The following is a 23,337-nucleotide window of genomic DNA, read 5'->3' as shown; positions in this document are numbered from 1 at the left end:
CGTCTGTATACACATAAAGGTCACATTTTTAAAACAGAAGTTAAAACAACAATATTCCAAGTACCTGCGTCTTCAAATACTTGAGTATAGGCGGTTGTTCACCGGGCGGGTAGGGTATGGCGCCAGGTCGCATCACGGGCGGGGTCTCGTTAGGCAGGGCGTGGTCACCGCCGGCGGCGCGGAACGCAATACCCACGCTCTCTAGTACGGAGCGGTCGATCCTATAATGTTATGAAGGTATGAGCTAAGGGATATAGGCTTCTTATATTTAGCGTCATGGTAAAAAAAATCCAATGGGCTGCAGATGTATGCCCAGTTTCTGTTTTTTTACATGAGCTTACTTTTTCGATAGTAGTGGTGATTGATTCAATTCTTTATGTTAGCCAATCAAAAGCATAAACTGTATAAAAAGCTCAGCAAAGGACATGACACCTTTATGTAAATGAATATATACGAGATTTTTTGCTGTTTGATAGGTATTGATTGAACAAGGGACGAATCCAATTTAATGTTGCATTAAATATTAGAATCGAGGTACGCTTCAGCTAATTTTACGCAAATGAAGCAAGTTCTTTAGAAATTAATAGGAAGAAATAATCAAGGAGAACACGTCAAAAATCGTGTTCTATATATTATCGTGATATCTATTAGAATTTTAGTCACAATTGAAATTGAAACGTAGAAAAGGGTTATATACCTGTCAGTGCCATGTTCCGAAGATTTTCGAGCACGCCTACCACGTCTTGTTTCCGAAGAACCTTCTTCTTGGTTTGTTGCATTCGCTTCTGGACCAAATTTTTCGCCGTATATCTTAAGAAAAAACATTAACCTTTTAAACTTTCATATAAATCATAATATTTGTTAACAACCTAATGCTTACTAGGTATCAATGTTTATTAAGACGTTTAAAGTACTATATTGTATTTTTATACCTTTCTTACGGACTTCATAAGTCTGCTCGTCGCTCGCATATTCCGTCTGAAGCAATATGGATGGCAGAAGTTTTGGTGACAGCAAACGTAGTTGAACGAATTCAGAAATTTCACTATCACCTACAAAAAATACATTTTTAAGCTAATACAGTTGTGCTTATTTTTAATCGACTTCCGAAAAGGAGGAAGTTCTATGTTCAGCTTGGCGAAACGAAGATGCAAGCACCCCTCCCCTCACCTCAAAAGTCCCCTTGTCTCATCATCATCATCTCATCATACCTTCAGACACGGATAACCACAGACCCCCACGGATCCAGATCGCGGGGGTCTGTGGAGTTGCTGTCGAGGCTGTCGTTTGACATTATCACCGTGCCTTATCTCATCATCATCATCACATACCTTGAGCCACGGGTACCCCTTGCTGGTATCCGGGGGGTCAGTGGAGTTGCTGTCGGGGCTGTCGGGCGGGGGGTCGTGGTCATCCGACAGCACCCCCGGACTCTCCTCCCCGCCGCTGTCCACCTCGTTTGACATTATCACCGTGCCACCTACACAAATATGAATGTAAGGTTATAAAAGATTAGAATTGAGAGAAGGGAGATATGAAAACAATAATTACAAATCATGCGCATCACTTTAAGACTATGGTTGGTTTATTTTTGGTGGTTAGGTTAGGATTCAATTTCTATTCTCGAATCACGGAATACAGTCTGTAGCGGTCATTGACTCCCTGTAAAAAAACTTGTCATTTTCTATAAAAACCGTGATTGACAATGCATTGACAGATGTTTCTAGTCTAAGGGTGATATCGTATTTTGCATACACGATGTGAACATAGTATGAAGTATATCACTTCAAACTCATAAATAGATTATTTAACCAAGACTTTTCCGATGAAACTATAATAGTCTATTTTTTTTTACAAGAATTCAATTTTATTCTAAAGTTAACAGAATGCAGTGCGAGTATTTTTCATATAACTCCTAGACTAGAAATGTCAATGACCGCTGGTGCCAACTTAAACTGTCCTGACTATAATTAAGTCAACAAAGTTCAATAGCACAAATGTATTTGCGGCTCTTCACGATGGGCCAGCGTAGTGGGCCATCACGATGACTCAGCGTGTGGAGGACGTAGTTGCGTAGGATGGCCGATGGCACCAGCGCTGGCCGTGGAATGGCGGCGGTGTCAGTTTTTCGGCTGCACATCCAAGTATGATGGCCCAGCGATGGCGGTACGCCTTTTCACGTTGGCGATACGACAGTCGACGCCCGGCCGCGGTCGAGCGAGGACGTCGTAATTCGTATTACAATTTACGAATTCCATTCAATATGACGAGTATTTGCGGCGTGGTCTCATAATGAATGAAACTACATTAATATTACAATTTACGAATTCCATTCAAAATTACGAGTACGTGGTCTCATAATGAATGAAACTACATTAATATGATAAAGCCGAAAGTTTGTATGGATGTTTGTTACTTTTGTTACTCTTTTACTCAAAACTATTGAACGGATTTTAATGAAACTTTACAATAATTATTATAGCTTTTATATAATGATATATGTAAATAACTCCTGACTCTTTAAATATACATTTTTGGGAGATTCGGCGTTGTTTTAAGAACGGAAAGCATATTATGCTATTATTACATTCATCATTGTCATCATCATCACTACCTACCATAAACCATTATTTTAATTTTAGTCTCGAAATAATTATTCGGAGAATTCAAGAGAAGGTTCATATTAGGAGGGAGGTGATACGAAGTTCACCGGGTCGTCTGGTGAAGTCATAAATTATTAAAAATGCACGTTTTGCATTGCCGCAATGACTAATGCTTACACTTCCATCTTGAACGACGTTTAGATCACAACTGAATACGGCTATCATGTAGAGGCATTGCGACCATTGCATAGCCATCGCATGCGCCATCGCCCAGCGCTGGCCCATCTTGAAGAGGGGCCATATAGAATTTGACACAACCATTATTAATTGACACTGACGAAGTTATTTAAATGTAAAATTCAATTCATGGAAATAGTACTTTCGACATCTGTTGGATATGTAGGGAAGTTTCATACCTGTACCAGGGTACACTTCAGACGTGTCGCTTCTATCTGACAACGATGACACCTTTCTTCTGCTCTGGATGGAATCCGATCTTCTGTTGACGACTAAAACATAATATTATGACGTTTAATCAACGCCTACTCTTTACAGAGAACAAAAAACTAATATAAAGCAAATTAAAAAACGTTATAATTTTATGAAATTTTCAAGTGTACATGATCAGAACAAATTAAATTAATAATCTAACTATTTATTAGAACATGAAACATTAAATATAACCATGGTCAAAAAGATGAATAAAAAGTCCATAGTAACATACAATCCTCAGGGTCTCTGGCGTCCTTCTGTCTCAGTTTGATGGAGCGCCGCTTGAAGGAGCCGTAGGCGGACGTCGCACTGCGCCGCGCCACCGCCTTGCCGCGCGCGCCCAGACGACCCTTCTTGTCCTCCGTCGGGGGTATCACTTCGGGTAGCTATTGAATTGTTATATGTATTTGATTTGGAAATAAAAAATATAGGTAGTAAATTAGTTGTATCATATTAAGTATTTCTATAATATATGAGAATCAGCTTATTATCTAAAATCTGGATGAAATCAGTCAAAAAGCAAATATATTTTGTCAAATAAAAGTGATGCCAGTTTTTGAAAATGTATCTGCATTATTTTACTATAAAAGTTATCTGAAATCAGACCTATGTGTGGTTTCTACCGTGTCTACTCCGATTGTCAACATAATATTATTTATTTCCTAACTTACACAATAAATAAGCTAAATATTTTTTTTTATTTGATTTGATCAATTAAAAGAAAATTATAAACATTTTTATTAGTATGGAACGGTATGAAGGATACAAAGTAGGCTAAAGAAACAATATCTTACAGTGACATTGCTCCCACCAGACACGTTCTCGGGTTCGTGAAGGACAAAAGATATCTTCCTCTCTGTCTCAGCGCCGGCTATCGACTGCAAGCTCTGTGCGGACGCCTGCGAGTGCCCCATACTAGATAGGGCCATACTCCAGCGGCGATTCGCTTCTCTGTATCAAAAATATACGTCTTTAAATCTATCCTACATAAAAATCACCCGTAGAGGCGCAAGGCTCCAAGGATACCGCTTATAGTTCCTTTTTATTACTGCATTTGTATTAAACGGTACCTCTGTAGTAGTTTAGTCTTACCACACTTCAGCACACGCAAGCGACTACAACTTTACAGATGTAACAGTTAGTAAAAATGCAGAATTAAGTGGAATTATAGACGATGAACTTGAAGACTTGCGCCTACAGCGATTCCTTACTACTCATCCTTTTGACATTGTTTCTAGTAGAAATGGAAACCCTAAAAAAACTTGATAGAAGTTATATTATGGATTTCCTTTTCTAGAATAGTTAGCCATAAAGATAAGTAGTTCAGAATCACTGCTGAGTATGAAAATAGTTTCTATTTGATCTATATTCGTATCAAATATTCTTAATACGTGGCATGCCAATGTAGCAAAGCGAAAAATCACTAAACCAATCTAAACTAAATTTTACTAATTCAATAATAATTATAGTCAGTGTTTTCAGTGGGCCTACTTTAGTTTTGTATTATACATATGCATACCATGCATTAAACGTGTTATTTGTTTGTATTAAGTTCAAATTTAGTTTCAGATCCAGCAAGGGGCAGATCCAAGCACACTCGAAACAAAATAATATGGATGATAGAATCTGCCTACTCCTTCGGACCATCGGTGCTCATAAAAGTGAGAACGCGACTAAATTCTCATCGTCCTATGGTGTCTTACAGTACGTGTCGTATAGTACGTTCTATGCATGCACGTATTGTGCGAGTAAGCATGCAGTACGTTGTTAGATCACATACTCGACTGGCATTAATGTGTGTTGACTGCTAAGAGCCCTGTTAAAACGAAAATTTCGATCATAATATGCACTCGTTACGTTATTCTAGCGTAATGTAACATAATAAACTCACTTATTATTACACAACAAACGTCTCCGCTTTTGCATCCACCTTCGCAAAACATAATAACAAAAATAATCATTGGTACGATGGGATATAATATAGCACTACTTACCGGAGAGAAAGGAATGCGATTATCGTACCTATAGACGCGGTCCCAGGGTCCTCTCTCCTTTAGCGAGGAGCGGCAGGACTTGGGGAGTTGATGGTAGGTCTCGCGCAGAAAGGCGGTGATCTCGAACAGCAGTACGCACGCGATGATGCGGAGCGCTCGCGGGCAGTCGTGCCCTATGGTTTTGCCGGGAAGACGGATGCTCGCTAAAACAACGAATATTCATCTTAGATAATTCTACCTCACTATCTGTAGAGAGGTGTACCACTAAAAAATATGAAAGTAGTTTATTATAAAAAATACTGGTGCATAAATGTTGATTCTTAAAGTTCTTATATTTCCGGTCTCCACAAGCATTGACGTTGCCCGCTGAATATGAAACACTTTATCTGCTAACTGCAAGTCAATGATATAAGAAACGAAGACCGCCAATTTAAACAAAAAAAAAAGTTACTGTACTATTTTTCCTTGAAAAAAATTTAGGCCATACGTATTACAGTTACATACCTTCATCTAGAAAGTCTTCTTCCTCGTCTTGTTGCAACAGCTCGCGTTGTCCGTCCGGATCACTCACGAGGCTGACGACGGTATCTATGTGTTTCTTGTCCTCGTTTAGCATTTCCTCAAGACGGTTACCGATTGCCTAAAAGTCGTTTATAGGAATAAGCAGGAATAATGTGCATCATAATTAGACAATAACTTTGATACTTACTTCAGCCCATTGATAGAAAAGTTTACCAGCCAGGCGTTGTCTTCTTAGCTGCAGGGGTCCCGACGGCACTAAAAACATTTGTTGGCTTAATTACTTGCATATTAGCAAGACAATGTATTCACGGCTATATTAAATTTATTACTTACTTAGATTCTTCGATAGGTTGGATTTAAGCCAATACGGCCATTGTCCTTTGTTACAGTTGTGTACCAGATGCGCGCACTCTAGGAGCATTGCAGCACGGCCCACCACCACTGTATGGGGCTAAAATGCAACAATTAAAAAAAAATCATATGCTTTGAACGTATTACTATACTCTCTTCTTTATTATCATCAAAGACAATGACGTCAAAGTCGGCAATCAACATTTTTCTCTTTATTTTCTTATATTTACTTTCATGATGATTATTTACCAGATCAAGCAGAGCTGCCATGAACAGCGCATCAGGCGTCGCACCGGGCTGTGTGGCTTCGAGTATGAAGCTGAAGCGCGCCAGTCCTGCGTACAGCGGCGCGGCGGCGACGAGCCGGCGACGCTTCAACACGACCACCTCAGACTCCGCCCCTCCGGACCCGCCCTCGGCCGAGCCGCGACGCGACATGTCTATAAGTAAAAACGTGTGTAGAAATAGTGTTTAAGAAATTGTGTACCGTCACAGATTAGTTGATTTTAAAGCGCTAAACAAATGAGGATTATCGACACCGTTTTACTTAATTATTTTTTATGACATTTTACCAAAATCATTTTTCTACCACAGAGTCGGAGGGTATGTATCTCCAAATTCGACAAGTGATATTCCAGGGTGTATTAGAAGTTGCCAGCCCCTTGCTAAGTTTTATTTCGACAATGTTTCTGGTCCCTAAGGTCGACGGGTCCTGCCGTCCTATTTTCAATCTTTCCACTCTATTCGATTGTTTTGACTCAGCCATTCGGGCTCATACATGTTCAACTAATGACAGTTTTGTTTTGCAACCGAACGATTGGCTTTGCAAAATATACCTGTCCCGAGTTTATTTTACCTGGCAGTCGCTCCATCGCACTGACGGCTCCTACGTCTGTATTCAAGGGACAGTTGCTGCAAATTACTTGCTTATTGTCCGGTCACCTGCTTCCCTGACCAATTGGGTTAAACAAACCCTCAGAGAGCAAGTTCTGCGTATCATCGTTTATTAGGACGATTATCTTATTGCTTATTAAAACAAAATCATCCTACAGAAGCATGTCCAGATTTTGCTTCAAAGACTTTACTTACGCCTCAACAAGACCTGGTATTTTTAGGTGTTCGTTGGAACACGTTTCAAAACGAAAAGCTACTTCAAGGCGAGAAAATGTCTGAAATTCATCAAAAGATTTTACCAGTCCTGAGTCTGGTAGATCTAAAGACCTTGCAGAGCATCCTCGGTCTCCTGAACTTCGCCAGTTTCATAGTACCGAAGGCTACATTACCGAGCTCTCTTGCCTCTTCTCATAGACTTGGATAAGTCCGAATTTCCGAATCGCTGCCCTCTACCGAGACAAGCGTTACGTTTAGCGACGATCTTCGGTGGTGGTTGCAAAGTCATCATCTATCAACTTCCACCATCGCACTGCTTGGCAACAGATGCGTCGGACCTAGCTTGGGGTGCTCAACTCGACCACCTTTCCTTAACGGAGACATGGTCAGCATAAGAAAATTTCATGCATTACAATCAGAAAGAGCTTCTAGCGCTTTGCTTCTCCGAGGTCAGCACCAGACTCTCGCTCGCACGACAGTTCTTTGGCAGAGCGACAATCGAACAGCTATAACCTATATTTGTCGCACCAGGTCAGATGCCCTGATGGACATAACCATTCAGATTTTTCGAGGTATTGGATCATTCCCAAATCTGTTAACTTCTTGCACGGAGAAGATCAGAAAATGCGGCTTACTTGTGTGACCGATCTATTTGCTTCCGCCGAAGCTCATGTAGTGACTAATTATGTAACTCTCGACTTGACCGATCAAGCAGGTTTATATCATGATGCCTTTTCTCAGGAGTACCCCCTAGCCTAGGTGTTTAATTAATACCCAAAGTCCTGGCTCACCTAAATCAGGCTCAAAGAATTTATCTCCTAGGGGTTCCACGCTGGGAACGAGTATTTTGGCGGGCAGATCTCAAGTCGAGTGCAATAGCAGCACCGTATACGATTCGCGATCTAAAGAAATGCACAATCGACATTTCAACGGGGGTCCCTCTTCCAAAGGAAGTATATAAATGTGGTCGTAAAATTGTAAAATTTCTGAGGCTGAGATGATAACCATATAAAATTATTGTTATTATCATGGCGACCTTCTACTCTCAAAACTTATAAAGTTGCCTAGTACACATGGTTATCCTTGTTTAAGTTTCACAGATGTGATGCTATGATACTCACAAGCCGACAGCCACAGTCCTTGCAAAATTCTTAGCTTATCTATTTTTAATAGATTAAGCTCTCTTATAACACTATTTTCTTACATAAGTAGATAAGTACCTGGATGACCGAGCTTTGCTCGGTATAGCATACACTCATTGACTTCGTGTTACTTAATACCGCCATCTGCTGGTCGTTAAAACAATTAGTTGCTCGTAAAATAGTATTATTATCTGCCAATAGATGTCAGGAAGAGTCATATTTTTCAGTTTATCGATTATCGATAAAACACGAATAAAAAGACATTTTCTGAAAATGATTTCTAGCTAGATCGATTTATCGCCCCCGAAACCCCCTATATATTAAATTTCATGAAAATCGTTGGAGCCGATTCCGAGATTCCAATTATATATATGTATATATATATATATATATATATATATATATATATATATATATATATATATATATATATATATATATATATATATATATATATATATATATATATATATATATATATATATAAGAATTGCTCGTTTAAAGATATAAGGTATCTTCCATGTCTGAGACAGAGATTTCGGGCCCTTTAAGTTCTTACGGTTTGGTAAAACATGTTAAAATCTATTGCATTGAAAAAGCTTGTACAACATAAATTAAAAACTTATTGAAGTCTTATACTGTTGACGCCAGTTGACGCAAGTAACTTATTTGTAATTTCTAGGCATACAGATATTTTGCTTTTGTTTTCGTCGGGCAGACGTGTACATGATCTTACACACTGTAAGAATACAGTGATTTAAAATTCTTTAATGTGATTAATTTATTTAGTCAACTAAAACGAACAGTTCTGATTCTAGGCAATCTAGCTGGAAGATTTTAAGCAATCCCAGTAATAAGCAACCTTGCTGTTTACTGGCTTAAATGCTGTAATCACTTTTTTCATCGCAGACGTAGCGATTAGCGAAGCTAAATGTGCAATACCATCTGCCGCCTTTAGCTGGCGGTATCAAAACTAACATGTCTGAGACAACTGCACCACCCGGTAACGTCCGCTCAGCTATGGCTGAAAGTTGGTTAGACAATGTATCCATTCATGAAATACTTTTGGGGCCGTTATTGAAAATCGGTACAAAAAACTAGTACTTTCATTTAATTCTAACGATTTAAGGAATTATTTTTTTGGTGTAATAATTGTGTAAAAAAGTGTGTGAACACTGGATTTTCTATTATATCACCTATATATTCATTTATAAAGTTTTTGAAGTATTCCCACAAGGAATTACTATTTTTATTTTATATTTTTATATTTTCTTTTCACATTGGCGTCTTACTTTTATTTTGTCACATTGGCGTACATCATCACCAGGCGATAACAAACACGTCTCAATTATTATGCTTCAAATAACGGTCAAGTGTTTAATAGCAGCATTTTACCCTGAAATAAAACGCTTATTAAATACTTACCTTATTTGAAGCATAACTTTTTATTTCTGCCTGGTGTAATTTCGACTCAATGATCATAGTCGAGCGGGAATTCTCCCTCTACATGCTCGATGATGGCGCCAAGGTTGACAGAACTACCAACATTCAGGAAAGAAAAGGAGGTAAAATCTGCGAAAACGGAAGTGCCTATCTCAACTATTATGCTTCAAATAAGGTAAGTATTTAATAAGCGTTTTATTTCTGGGTAAAACGCTGCTATTAATTTTTGTCAGGTAACTTTCCTACTATTGTCAATTATAATGTGTCACGCATATCTTCATAAAACGCACAAACTATAGCTGTTGCCCGCGACTTCATCCGCGTGGACTTTAGTTTATAGTTGTTCCCGTACATCGATTGAGTCGTTTACGCGCAAATCAGAAAAGTATATTGTGTGGGAGCCGCACATTTTTCCGGGACAAAAAACATTCCTTGTCCCAGATTCAAATTAAGTGTCTCCATGCCTCATCAAAATAGATAATCATAAAAGTTTATTGTGCGGGAACCGTATATTTTCCAGGATAAAAAGTATCCCTTGTCCTTTCCAGAGACTGAAAGTATTGCCATACCGAATTTCATCAAAATAGATTGAATAGTTTAGGCGACAATCATAAAAGTTTATTCTGCGGGAACCGTACATTTTCCGGAAACAAAATTAGTATTCCTTGTTCTCTCCCGAGACTCAAAGTATATCCATACCAAATTCCATCAAAATAGATTGAATAGTTTACGCGCAAATCATAAAAGTATATTGTGCATTAGCCGTACATTTTTAGGGGCAAAATGTATTCTATGTTCTTTTTCGGGACTCAAAGTATCTTTATACCGAATTTCAGCAAAACGGGTCCAGCTGTTTACGCGTGATGTCGTGAACACGCGTAATATAACGTTCCGCGCAGCTTCGCCCGCGTAAATAAGATATTTCACAGACAAATTAGTCCACAAAAAAGTAGCCTATGATCCTTCACGTGGTCTACTTCTTATCTGTGCCAAATAACAGAAAATTTGCTCCAGTAGTTCGTGAGATAAGCCCTTTCAAATAATTTTCCCTATTTTTTTCCACATTTTCCTCTATTTCTTGGCTCCTATTAGTCTTAGCGTTATAAAATATAACCTATAGCCTTCCTCGATAAATGGGCTATCTAACACTGATTTTTTTTTTAATCGGACCAGTAGTTCCTGAGATTAGCGCGTTCAAATAAGCCCTTTAAAATAATTTCTCCCGTTTTTTCAACACTTTCCTCTATTTCTTCGCTCCTATTAGACTTAGCGCGCTAAAATATAGCCTATAGCCTTTCTCAATAAATAGGCTATCTAACACTGAAATAATTTTTCAAATCGGACCAGTAGTTCCTGAGATTAGCGCGTTCAAATAAGCCCTTTTAAATAATTTGCACCCGTTTTTTCCACACTTTCCTCTATTTCTCGACCGGAGAAATACCACGTCCTCACAGAAAACCGGCGTGAAAGAGTGCTTGTGCTGTGTTTCGCCGAGTGAGTGAGTTTACCGGAGGCCCAATCCCCTATTCCCTACCCTACCCTATTCCCTTCCCTTCCCATCCCTACCCTTCCCTATTCCCTCTTAAAAGGCCGGCAACGCACCTGCAGCTCTTCTGATGCTACGAGTGTCCATGGGCGACGGAAGTTGCTTTCCATCAGGTGACCCGTTTGCTCGTTTGCCCCCTTATTTCATTAAAAAAAAAAATTCTTCGCTCCTATTAGTATTAGCGTGATAAAATATAGCCTATAGCCTTCCTCGATAAATGGGCTATCTAACACTGAAATAATTTTTCAAATCGGACCAGTAGTTCCTGAGATTAGCGCGTTCAAACAAACAAACAAACTCTTCCCAATTATAATATTATAGTATAGATTTTGTATAATATTATAGTATAGATTTATCATGCATTAAATTCCTCTATAATCAGTAAACAGTAAATACGCGACGAAAAATAATGCGCGTGCTTCACTGCTCGCTTTTGAGTCCTTAATGATTTGCCACCCGCGGGTGGTACTTACAGTTAGATACCTACACGCACGAGTGAGATAGGCCTGACGTAACTGAGATGATGTTGTTAGTAGTGTAAAACACGTTATAATTTTTGTATAGTCAATGAATGTATCATTGACTATACAAAAATTATCAAAAACTAGCGGTACTACGGAACCCTATATTGCGCGTGGCCCGACACGCACTTGGTCGGTTTTTTATTACCCTTTATATACGGAACCCTAAGAACGATAAAGATAAACACAGATCTACACAAGTGGGAATGATTTGTAATTTCACTACATCCAAATATATAAATTAAGGTAATAAGACTGTAAACAACGTTACTTACATCCACCTGTTGTTTCTTCAATGCTTCCATCTCGTTTCTTTCCCATCTTACGCAGGCCGAAACGGTTGAGTCTGTCCTCAACCCTTTTCCTGGCTCTAGAAATGTAAAAAATTATATGAATTAAAAATACTAATTCAATGCACTTTTGTCACACTATAAATTGTTTTCCAGATTTTTGTACCAACATTATTTTTTTTAATTACAAAATGTACCCCACAGTTCAATTTACTTAGCTGGACATTATCAAGAATGAGTTATATTTTAATAAGGTAAATTAAATTTATTATTATTACCTATGCAGCGTATGTCCAACGCGTCTTCGCACGTGGGCGGGGCGTGCGCGCGGTGCGGGCGTGCGGAGAGACGCCAGCGAGCCCGCAGCACGTAACGACTCGCCTGAACCCATAGATCGTCCCTCTCGCCCCTCCCGCGCTAGAGACGACGACGGTTTCGCGCGGAACCACTTCACTGTGAATAGATATAATATGTAAAGGTTAAATCCACAGAGATTAGAAGTTAGTTTAAAATTTGTAAATCAAATAGAAGTGAGCTAGTGAGGCTAGATTCCTGCTTGCAGTGAATCCATGAGAGTTATTTTTTATAACTCCTAAGTTTGTTCGTCACGTAATTAAGGTGGCCACTAATCCAAAATTGACGATTTTATAAATCATTTTTGTACTTGATAATAAGCCCCGAATTGTTTAATTTTCTAAACATAGATACTACATTATATTTACAAGAATTCGATCTGAGCGAAAACACGATATCGTAAAATTTTCTCGATAGAAAAAAATCACAAAAATGCATCTAACTTTGACGATTTTTTTCATATATTGCCAAAACCATGCATTAAACTGAGTTAATATTTTTACACATCTAATAAGTCTATCGCCGAGGGTTCGACCTAGCGGATTTTTAATATTCTTTATATTTTTAAAGATATTTAAGAAAAACCACATTGGAGCTTCACCGCTAAATTTGTCTCACCTCTCAGTCGCCAACAGTCGCGTTCGCGCGCGCCTGAGGAGAGGATGTACTTCTTTTTCCTTTACTCCGGATTGAGAAATATTAAATCGAAACCATGGGAAACAAACAAAAATGAAATAAACACACTAAAAGCAATCATTACAGGAGAAAACGGGAGCCGATGAACAATTGTAGAAAGCTTTTTAATTTAATATAAAATATGTTTATTTGTTTACGAATATGATAATATTATCATGAAAAATAATTTGTCAAACCCATATGTAGCGGCCGCGCATGCGTGGTGCTTCGTGCTTGAGATGATACCATTGGACGATCTGCGTGTATCGTCTAATGGTATCGTCTCATAGCACGAAGCTTCGTGACGATAGACGAATCAGCAGCCGCGGCAATAGAGATTGAAAAAATAAATCGGCTTTAAATCGATATTGTTTTGACAAAAACTAGTGTATGACAGCGATTTGAAAATCGATTTGGTTTCAATGAATGTCGTACTCGATACTATGGAAATATCGAATAAATTTCTTCGGAACAACGCTACGGTCTTGAAATGATAATATTAAATTGTCAAACATTGATAACATTATAATATTATACGACCATTCGCTTGATAATAAATAATAATAAGAGTATAAACAAAGTTGACGGTACATTTATGTAAGGATTTAGAAGAGAACATAATATACTTACTACATAATATATTATAAGGTCTTTTATACCTATGATATTGCCGTTTTGTTTGAAAAATGTTCTTTTCTTCTTTTGAGGGTTCCGTACCCAAAAAGGTAAAAACGGGACCCTATTACTAAGACTTCAATGTCTGTCTGTCCGTCTGTCTGTCTCCAGGCTGTATCTCAAGAACGGCTATAGCTAGACTTCTGAAATTTTCACAGAATGTAAACATCTGTTGCCACAAAAAATACTAAAAACAAAATAAAATAAATATTTAACAATTTAACAAATCTGATTTTTTGCTTGATATCAATAATTGCTATAGCTATAGGCACTTGAATTTTTTACAAAATCCTTAATTTTATTTGTACTTTAATAATGGATAGTAAAATTAATATTAAGGGGGGCTCCCATACAAAAATTAAAATTTTTGGGCTATTTTTAGCTCTATAACGGTACGGAACCCTTCGTACGCGAGTCTGACTCACACTTGGCTGATTATTTCGAACTTACTTATTTCTGTTATTCAAAGTAATCACTCGTGCAATCAATGCACCTTTGCCAACGCAGTGGCAGTGTATAGATGCCATTCTTGAAAATATCAGCTGGACGGCAGACTACACAAAATCTTTGACATTCCCGAACACGTGATTTTACCAGCATCAGAGACGATTTTAGTGATACCATGGCGGGTAACTCCGCCGTTAGTTGACGGATTTGCAAAATTCTTTTGTTATTGTATAAGATGTAGTCCGAATTTCGTAACATGTTAACAAAAGTGGTGTTCTGATGGTGCAATTCATGAGAAATCGAGGGGAGCTAAAAGGAGGAAACTAGCTGACCCGGAAAACATTGTTTTGCCAATTATTATTTTTTATAGTATCAATATAAAAAGTAAATAAAAACCTATTTTCAGGCCTAACGAATGTACATAGCATTATAATCGGCTGAACCGTTTTGGATGAGTTCGCGCACAAACACTGTGACCCGAGAATTTTCTATAGGTACATATTTGACTAGATGATCCGGCAAACGTCAGTTTGCCACATAAATTATTTCTATAGTTTGTGCGTTTTAAGATGATATGGGTGTATTGACAATAGAAGGGGAAGTTACCTAAGAAAATTAATCGATAATTTAAAAATATCGAATCACTTCGTAAAGGAATTGCAATCGAAATTATCGATTTCGTCAGTGCGAAAACTCTGAAACGTCAGTACGTTTCAGAGTGGCGCCGGCGATTTAAATGGCCGCCCTTTTTATCGATTTGATTTCTATTCAACAGTGTCAATCTCTATTGGCATAAGTTCCATTTCATGCAACTGACATTTTTCAATTATTTTTGTAACAATAATTTTCACAGTTAAAATTTATAATTTTAATAAGTTAGCATTTAGCAACTTTTCATTTTTATTCATTTACAATTATAGGAAACATTTGTGGGAATATGCGTGGCCACCACAAAGGAAGATCTTCCGACCGAGCGAGATGTTATGCTCGGTCAGGCCGAAGCCCAGGTGATACATCTCAGCTGTCGTATATATACTGACGCGCTCAGAAAACTTCGATAGCGCGATGCAGAAATGTTAGGCGAATTGTGGGTACCGCCACATCACTCCCCCCCGAAGACCGGAGGTCGAATCTTGAAGTCTTGTCGCTTGAGTCGCCAATGCCAGTGAGTTCCAGTGAGTCAGAACTGTTGCAGTGAGTCCCAGTGAGTCGGAACTGTAAGCTGCTGCACGGGATCCAGTAAGTCGGATAGCTGCCGTGCGGGGCCGATGCTACGTGCTGACCAGGAGAATGTGCTCTGCTTGCTGACCGGTCGGTGTAGTGAGAAAGCCCGATGATGCCGATGCGGAGTCGACCAGGCCGCGGTACATTGCGGCTAGTGGACGATGTACCCGATGAGGCGATGCTGGCTGGCGCGGTGCGGAGGGGCGGGGAGTGATGATGATGAAGGAGGCGTGTTCTGTCGAGGGTCACCAATATGGGAATATGCGTGGCCACCACAAAGGAAGATCTTCCGACCGAGCTAGATGTTATGCTCGGTCAGGCCGAAGCCCAGGTGATACATCTCAGCTGTCGTATATATACTGACGCGCTCAGAAAACTTCGATAGCGCGATGCAGAAATGTTAGGCGAATTGTGGGTACCGCCACACATTTGTTTTTGTAGATGGAATATAATTTATTACATTTTGTTTCTTTTGTTTTTTTGTAAAAAAAACCCGTAGCAAGGAATATGAGAAGTGTCACCCATATCATCTTAAAACGCACAAACTATGGTATCAATAATATATATTTCACAAAAAGCAGATAACAAATTATCCTCAAGCCTAACGAATGTATGTATGCAAAATTTCATTGAATCGGTTGAGCAGTTCGCTTACAAACATTGTAACAGAGAATTTTGTATATTTTAATCTGACAAATGTTAATATATTTTACGCAAATTCACACAAAAACTAACCGAATTCGGACGTGGACGAAGACGTGGCTAGAAGATTATATTAAATAAAGTTATAATATTTTTGTAACAACTACAGCAGAATCGATCTAGTAGTGTCAGAGCCTCTTCGATTTCGATAAATAAACATATCATAAAGTATTACTAGTGTTTATGGCAAAAAGTATTAATTTGATTCTCAAAGTACAAATAGAAAATGTGACTCGAACTTCTCAAAATTTTATCTGATATATTTAGTTATACTACGTTCGTACAAAACGTGATTACGAGAATAATTACACAAAATAGCCGCGGTGACATTTTGAATGCGTTGGTCGAGTGCGGGGGGTATGAAGTGCGCGGGTGAAAACCGATTTTTTTCTGTCATAGGTCCCTTAAGTGGGAGAAGAAATTTCGAGAAATCAGGCACTAGACAAACCTTTTTACATGTTTGACAGATAATTTTCCTTATAATTCTATCCAGTTTGATAGGGCCTTCAATTCGTACCTAACCCTGTGTAGTTTTACTTTTACAGAGCTTCAATTGACTGGTTATACATACAATAGACCTATCCCATTAATATGAAATTTGTTTGGCATGGAGTTGGAGTGCACTATGGCGTGGTGTTCAAGCGGCAGCGCGCTTGGACTGTCGCGGCGTGAGCGGGTGGCGGCGCGCACGCACTGACAGCGACGACTGGCCCGCTGACACCACCTCCGCGCCACCAATTTCTGTCTCTAGTAGGCTCTAGGAAATTATCACTAACCTATCCCACTAATATGGAACTTATTTGGCATGGAGTTAGAGTGCACTATGGCGTGGTGTTCAAGCGGCAGCGCGCGCTCGGAGTGTCGCGGCGTGAGCGGGTGGCGGCGCGCACGCACCGACAGCGGCGACTGGCTCGCTGACTCCGCCCCCGCGCCGCCCGTTTCTGTCTCCAGGAGGCTCTGTCAGATGATTTAGAAATAATAGTTTAAAAGCTATAAAATTATAGTTATTATAAAGCTTATAAACAATATTATTATTAATTATTCACATGCTGTAATATAATATAGTGATAAAAGTTAGTAAGCGCGAAATAGAATCCCAACGAAACTACGTTTTTCCGAAATAAGAAGTAATCTGCTGTTTCCAGCTGTTTTTTATATAATATGTGCTAAGCTTTGAAACGAAACTTTTTACAAAAATAAATTAATTAAATGTGATACTATGTTTTCCTTAGTCTATGCTAATGGTATTACCAATTGGTTCACATTAAGCAATCGTTTTAAAGATAAGCCTTCCGTTTTGAGGAGTAATGACGATGTTTTGATTGGCATGACAGTTTGAATGAAATTCATATTTACATGAGCTCCAGTGGATGACGTGCTTCTCTTCTTGAAAGTGAACTTCTTGTGAATTTTGTCGTCTACAGCACATCCTGAATCCGCCCCGGTGTCTGAGCCGCGCTCATCATCGGCACCCCGAGGTATGTGCCTGAAATTAAATTAGGTATAATACATTGGCGTGTCTGTCTAGTATCGGTATTTTTTAAAATGAGTAACAATAAAAACGCAAGTAACTGTGATTGAGTTATTATTATTATTTCAATATATCCTATCTTACGACAATCGACATCGATGAATAGGGCGTGGCGGCAGATATTGCACGATATCTGCTGTCAAACGCCTGTTGCATTGCTATCGAAACTTGTAAGATACATAATTACACTGCGGGGTTGCCCCCTGCCGAAAATTTAAAATATTAAGGTTTTGATAAAAAAAAACTAACCTAATAACTCTAGTAGTCTGCATGTTAGACTCTCTCTGCTGCGTGCCCGGCCTCTCGGCGGTGTCAAGTAGCGCGCTGAACGCCACCACACGGAACTGGCCGCCGTGAGCCTCGCGGACATAGCTCAGAAGCAGACGAATTTCAGCGTATAGCGTCTTTGGGGGAAATTTTGGTAATTTTATCTTATATGTATCATTGAAGAAATTTTCCGCGTACTGACCAAACGAGCAGCCTGGCGAAGCTCGGGCCGCGGCACGCTCGGGCGAGGCAGCGCGTACGTTGGCCTCGAGCGAGGCACGTCTTGACCGACCGAGGATTTGCCTCACGAGGCTGTTCGCTCAATCAGTACGCGGCTATTGATTAATAGGCCTTCGTTGTAGCTTTATGTAAATAATTGTAACCCGTAAAATTACACACTTCCGGTATCCGCCTATAAATAATTTTATTAGCTGATAACTCAACACACTGGCAAACTCTTAGAGCTAGAAGCTTCAAATTTCGCACAGATTTTACTCTTATTGTGCGATGCAATTTATGCGTCTACTAAGCAATATTTCTGTCTGTGGACTCAACTTAATGAATTTGTTAAAAATTGAACTAGCACCAAAACTTACAGCATTGTCGAGTAATTTCAACTCCTTATGCATCATAGCGAATCTCGTAACAAGAACTCTGAAGGTTGACTCTATGATGTAAGTCTCTATGGTCTTGTTGCCGTTGGGGCCCTGTCCAGCGCCGAAGTTGGTCGCGTACCCCGCTTGTAAGTTACTCATATCTGGTGACTTGCCGTTGTTACGTTTTTGCTGATCTGAAATGAATATACCTCTGGTTAAAAGAAAGGGCCTATAAATGTAAACTTTTATTATTAAGAATTTTTTCTTCTTAGGGTCAATTTATAATAGCGCAGAGTCGAAGCGAATTTCCAAAAACTGAACACAGAAAATTCAACCTTAACTTCAGAGCGTAACGCATACATTACTTCTGTGAGGCCAACCAGCGTTGGTCGGGCGCATTCACGCGAATTCACGCGGATGCGCGCGCCTTTTTAAATTCTCAGATGTAATAAAGTGCGTTAATGCTTTAGAGTTAAGGTTGAATTTATTATGTTCAGTTTTAATAATTCGCTTCGATGCGCTTCGACTTCGACCCTTAGCAACGATCATTTGAAAAAATAAGTTCAAAGAGGGATCAAACACTTGCCTTTATGTTGTTAATCGATTGTTGTCGGTTTTATTCAAAGACAGATCGTACCAAAATTTTCATTGAAAAAAAAAGTAAAAAGACTTACTCATTGGCGACACAGTAGTCGGCGGTTCCGCACAGAACCCGACGGTCGAATGCAGATTATCGAGCACCTCCCTGATCGGCGCGAATTTAGTTATCTCGATGAGTCGTGTCGTGAATCGTGTCGTATCCGTCGCGCGCAGACAGCGGAGCGCCGAGCGGGCCTGTATACGCAGACTCTCCGCTTGCGGCCCGCGCAGCGCTGTCGAGCAGCCGTGAGAGCAGCCTAACTGACGGAGTAGCCTGGAAATATTGTGCTGAGTCGATTTTTGTAGGTATGTATGAACCATCGAGGAAATTGATTCCTAGGCAGTTGACAGACCAACGTCATTTGGTCGAATCATGTCAATTCAATGTTAATTATTGTGATCTGACGGCTGGGTTTGACGACGGACGGCGGACCTAAGTAATTTTGTTGCGTTACGTCAAACCCACAGATATATATCAAGATATTTCTGTGGTCAAACCCATCAGACCGATCACAGCTAACATTGAATACTCGAGGTACAATATTTTTAAGTTTATTATAAGGATCTTGATTTAAGTACCAAATTTTGCCAACGTTTTCGTCATTATGTATTTTTGCAGCGGAAGTAAAGAGAAGTAAAAATGAAATCAGCGGATATTTTTGTAAAGGATGTCGTAAACATTCAGAACCTACATATTTACAAAAATAAATGAAAATATTTTAAAATTATGAAATATTTAAAATATATTTTTTACCTGAGTGTAATGTGCATAATCATGTAATATGGACAATCGATATTTTCATCGTCAGCTGATTTGTCTTTATCACCGCAGTCGACATTGGTTGACTCCTGACTTGGCGCACAAGGGATACCAGAATCTCTCTCCTACAAACAAAATCCAATATTGTACCATTCATTTTTCATTTATTTTGACGTAAAATGACGGACGAAAGGTAAAGCGGAAAGCCCCACTTGCGCCAATCTGAGTAAGTAAATAAATAAAAACATAAACTTCATTTCAATACTTAGAGACAAAATAGTTACATACATAGATTGTTTCACATACAAAAATGCTAACCTTTTTTAAATTAAGCGGCGGTTTTTATACTAGGAGAGTTACTGCCACAGAAAGAGTTGCTTATAATTAGGAATGTCCATTAATTAATGTCTCAAGCCGACAGAGATACCACGATATATTCCAACCAAAGTTATGAGTGGGGTAAGTGTATCTTACCTTACTATCCTTATCTTTTTGGAACTCGCACAGCGGATCAACGGTTTCGGGTCGCGAGTCCTTGTGGTCCGGCAGCCAGTTCTTGTGGACGCCGATCTCCATGAGAGCGTCCACCAAGTTGAGTACCACCTCCATCACACGTAGAGTTATGTACACGCTGTCCATCGTTGACACTTTGTATACCGCCTGGTAAAGAGAAGGAAATAAATTTGAAGCAGCTAGGAGCTGCCTAGCTACTTGCAATTATATTAAGTACCTGGATCACCGAGCCTTGCTCGGTATTATAGCAAGTTACACTCATTGACTTCGTGTTACTTGACAACGCCATCTGCTGGAATAGCTTTAGCTGTTGTTGTGTCGTTAAAGCAATTAGTTGCTCACAAAATAGTATTATTATTCGCTAAAAGATGTCAGGAAGAGTCATATTTTTCAAATTATCGATTATCGATAAAACACGAATAAAAATACATTTTCTAAAAATTATATCTAGCTAGATCGATTTATCGCCCCCGAAACCCCCTATACGTATATATACTAAATTTCATGAAAATCGTTGGAGCCGATTCCGAGATTCCAATTATATATATACAAGAATTGCTCGTTTAAAGATATAAGATAAGATTTACTTACTAGAAATTTACAATTGACTTTAAATTAATTAACTTTTAGAAAATCTGCCAAAACTCAAAATTACTAATTTAGATAAAAAAGAAAATAAATAAAAGATGCCAAAAAACAAACACTCGATTTATTCGCTATTAAATAATCACGGTACGGACACAAAGTTAATTAGTAAACCCTAAAATAGCGAATGTCGAAATACATTACAAAATTCAGCTATTTATAGTAAAAAATAAAATAATTTCGACTCCCACTTGGCCGTTCCTGTGTCGGAGCGGGGGTGCAAAGACATGGCGGCCCTACGCGTAGACAAATAGGCAATCGATACGCATGCGACCATATTGAAGTGGGCGGAGCTAACACGTTGCGTATTGACATCCCCTGAAGTCAGGTGATCGTGACGTCAGGTGGCGTGATTATTATGCTTCGTTTACATGCAAGTTGCAACTTGCCTTGCAACTTGCACGACGACTCGCCACAAATTTAATAAATACATCAAAATCATGATTTCTAATATAATTCTTTTAGTAAGTTTTAGTATCAGTTTTGTTACTACTCGCAGAAAAGAAGTAGACTACAATTTAAATGGCATACAGCGCCCCTAGTGGCAAACAGTGTTAACTAATTTCATGTGATTATTGTTAACAGAAATCTTAATTAATTATTATTACATCTATTTACTCTTTACCATGGGTTTGCTCCGAACTAATATAGCCCAGTAGGTCAGTGCTATAGATAGACGTATAATATGACTTTATTGGGATGTCATTTAAGTACGTCACACTTGTCTCATCAGTGGAACATCAGTCCAATATGGCGTCGGGTACATGACGTCTTGAGCACTGGCCAGCACTGGGTTTTATTTCGGAACCTAGCCCAAAAATGACGGCAAGTAAGCTTACCTTCAAAACGACTTGGAAATTAATATCGCCGTCCTTAGTAATATAATGTACAGAGCCCGGCGCCTCCTGTATATCCTCTACTATGTATGTGATGTTGGAATCCGTCTGAGAACGAGTCAGACTCGGCTTACGTTCTGGGCTGGGTATGTGCTGTGAGCCTTGTATACTGACGGAATCCATTTGAGATTCTATGGAACCCTGAAAAAAGTTTCATAGAGAAAGAAATTGGGTAACGTTTAATTTAATTTCTTAGAATAACCTACAATATGAATTAGATTAGTAAATTTCTTTTAAGTTTTAAAAGCTAGTTGATTTGTTTTGCGACTTTGCAGAATGTTTTTTTTTTCAAGTGGGAAAGTTGATCAAGTGCAAAAATTTGCTTATATTCAAGAGTTTATTCTGTAAACTCGAAAAGGAACAAATTTTTACACAATTTGAACTTGAGTGTACCTGGCGAGTTTTCGACAAGTAGTCGGGAGATGGCGTTGGCGTGTGCTCAGTGACAGTTATAATCGGGTTCTTCTTCTTCTGTAAATATGACGGCTTGGCTGTTGTAGAGCCCTGCGCGCGCTCCGTTTTCATCTCACCGATATACCTAAAATTATCCTCTTTGTTACTCATAGAGCCTTTTCTACTCGACTGAACTAAGCAATGCTATGTTATGGTGATATTGTACACTTTTTATTGTTTGAATGACTGTTGAAGCATAACGATTCAGCTATAGTGACTCATGCAGGATCAGCATTTCATGATTTGGTATTGTGCTTTTCAATGATTATATTGTTTCGCTTTAGGATATATTATGGCATAGTACTATTCATAACTTGTTTAACATTTTTATTTAGATATTGCTCGATAACTGGTAAAATCCACACCTTATTAAAATATAAAACTATGATATACAATAATTAAAAACAGTCAGCTATGGCGCAAGTACTTGCATGACACTATTTGAATGCAAATAAATAATATACCCAATAACCTTATTGCTTTGTTATGAATTAGGTTCAAACCAAAAATAAAGAGATAATAGAATTAAAAAAATGTAATTCCGCCATCGCTGAAAATCAACTCCTTAAATACATTGGATACAAAACTTAGCAATACATACTTGATTTTTGTAAAATGGTGTTTTAAATAAGCTAGCTAGGCGATACCAAGCGAACTTGTACTCTCTATCGATAGCTACCTCAACTTGAACTATCTAACGAAGCGCCTAAGTCCACACGTTCTAATACAACTTACCCATTGGATGCTAGCTCGTCAATCAGACAGCTATGCATCGTTCATCCATTACAAAGTGATGAAAGTAGATTAAGCGTAGAAACACGTGAGAAAGACAAAAACCAGTTAAGTAAGAATTTATAGAAAAAATATTCGACATGCTATCCGGTAATCAGAAAAAGTCTAAGATAAAATAAAAATGAATCGAAAAATTGAAAGAAGCTGGAAATCA

General features: G+C 38.7%; 1 protein-coding gene across 1 annotated transcript in view; it reads right to left on the bottom strand.

Moving 5' to 3' along the window:
* LOC121725700 (protein unc-80 homolog) overlaps positions 1 to 23,337 on the bottom strand; it is a 73,130-nt gene that overhangs the window by 36,240 nt on the left and 13,553 nt on the right. Inside the window, exons 14-39 of the mRNA XM_042112759.1 lie at positions 23,127 to 23,156; positions 22,332 to 22,476; positions 21,882 to 22,079; positions 20,359 to 20,544; positions 19,879 to 20,009; positions 19,160 to 19,398; positions 18,486 to 18,679; positions 17,872 to 18,026; positions 17,448 to 17,577; positions 16,868 to 17,048; positions 12,293 to 12,467; positions 12,000 to 12,094; positions 6,212 to 6,402; positions 5,945 to 6,062; positions 5,799 to 5,866; positions 5,594 to 5,729; positions 5,118 to 5,292; positions 4,987 to 5,025; positions 4,876 to 4,911; positions 3,890 to 4,046; positions 3,328 to 3,481; positions 3,020 to 3,112; positions 1,332 to 1,480; positions 933 to 1,052; positions 698 to 810; positions 65 to 221 (exon numbers count right to left, since the gene is read on the bottom strand). Coding sequence (XP_041968693.1) covers positions 65 to 221; positions 698 to 810; positions 933 to 1,052; positions 1,332 to 1,480; positions 3,020 to 3,112; positions 3,328 to 3,481; positions 3,890 to 4,046; positions 4,876 to 4,911; positions 4,987 to 5,025; positions 5,118 to 5,292; positions 5,594 to 5,729; positions 5,799 to 5,866; positions 5,945 to 6,062; positions 6,212 to 6,402; positions 12,000 to 12,094; positions 12,293 to 12,467; positions 16,868 to 17,048; positions 17,448 to 17,577; positions 17,872 to 18,026; positions 18,486 to 18,679; positions 19,160 to 19,398; positions 19,879 to 20,009; positions 20,359 to 20,544; positions 21,882 to 22,079; positions 22,332 to 22,476; positions 23,127 to 23,156 — 3,565 coding nt within the window. The remainder of the gene's footprint in view (positions 1 to 64; positions 222 to 697; positions 811 to 932; positions 1,053 to 1,331; positions 1,481 to 3,019; positions 3,113 to 3,327; positions 3,482 to 3,889; positions 4,047 to 4,875; positions 4,912 to 4,986; positions 5,026 to 5,117; positions 5,293 to 5,593; positions 5,730 to 5,798; positions 5,867 to 5,944; positions 6,063 to 6,211; positions 6,403 to 11,999; positions 12,095 to 12,292; positions 12,468 to 16,867; positions 17,049 to 17,447; positions 17,578 to 17,871; positions 18,027 to 18,485; positions 18,680 to 19,159; positions 19,399 to 19,878; positions 20,010 to 20,358; positions 20,545 to 21,881; positions 22,080 to 22,331; positions 22,477 to 23,126; positions 23,157 to 23,337) is intronic.

This window comes from Aricia agestis, chromosome 3 (assembly GCF_905147365.1).
Source record: "Aricia agestis chromosome 3, ilAriAges1.1, whole genome shotgun sequence".
NCBI lineage: Eukaryota > Metazoa > Arthropoda > Insecta > Lepidoptera > Lycaenidae > Aricia > Aricia agestis.
The sequence above is the reverse complement of the archived record's forward strand: the minus strand, read 5'-3'. Positions and strand labels throughout refer to the sequence as shown.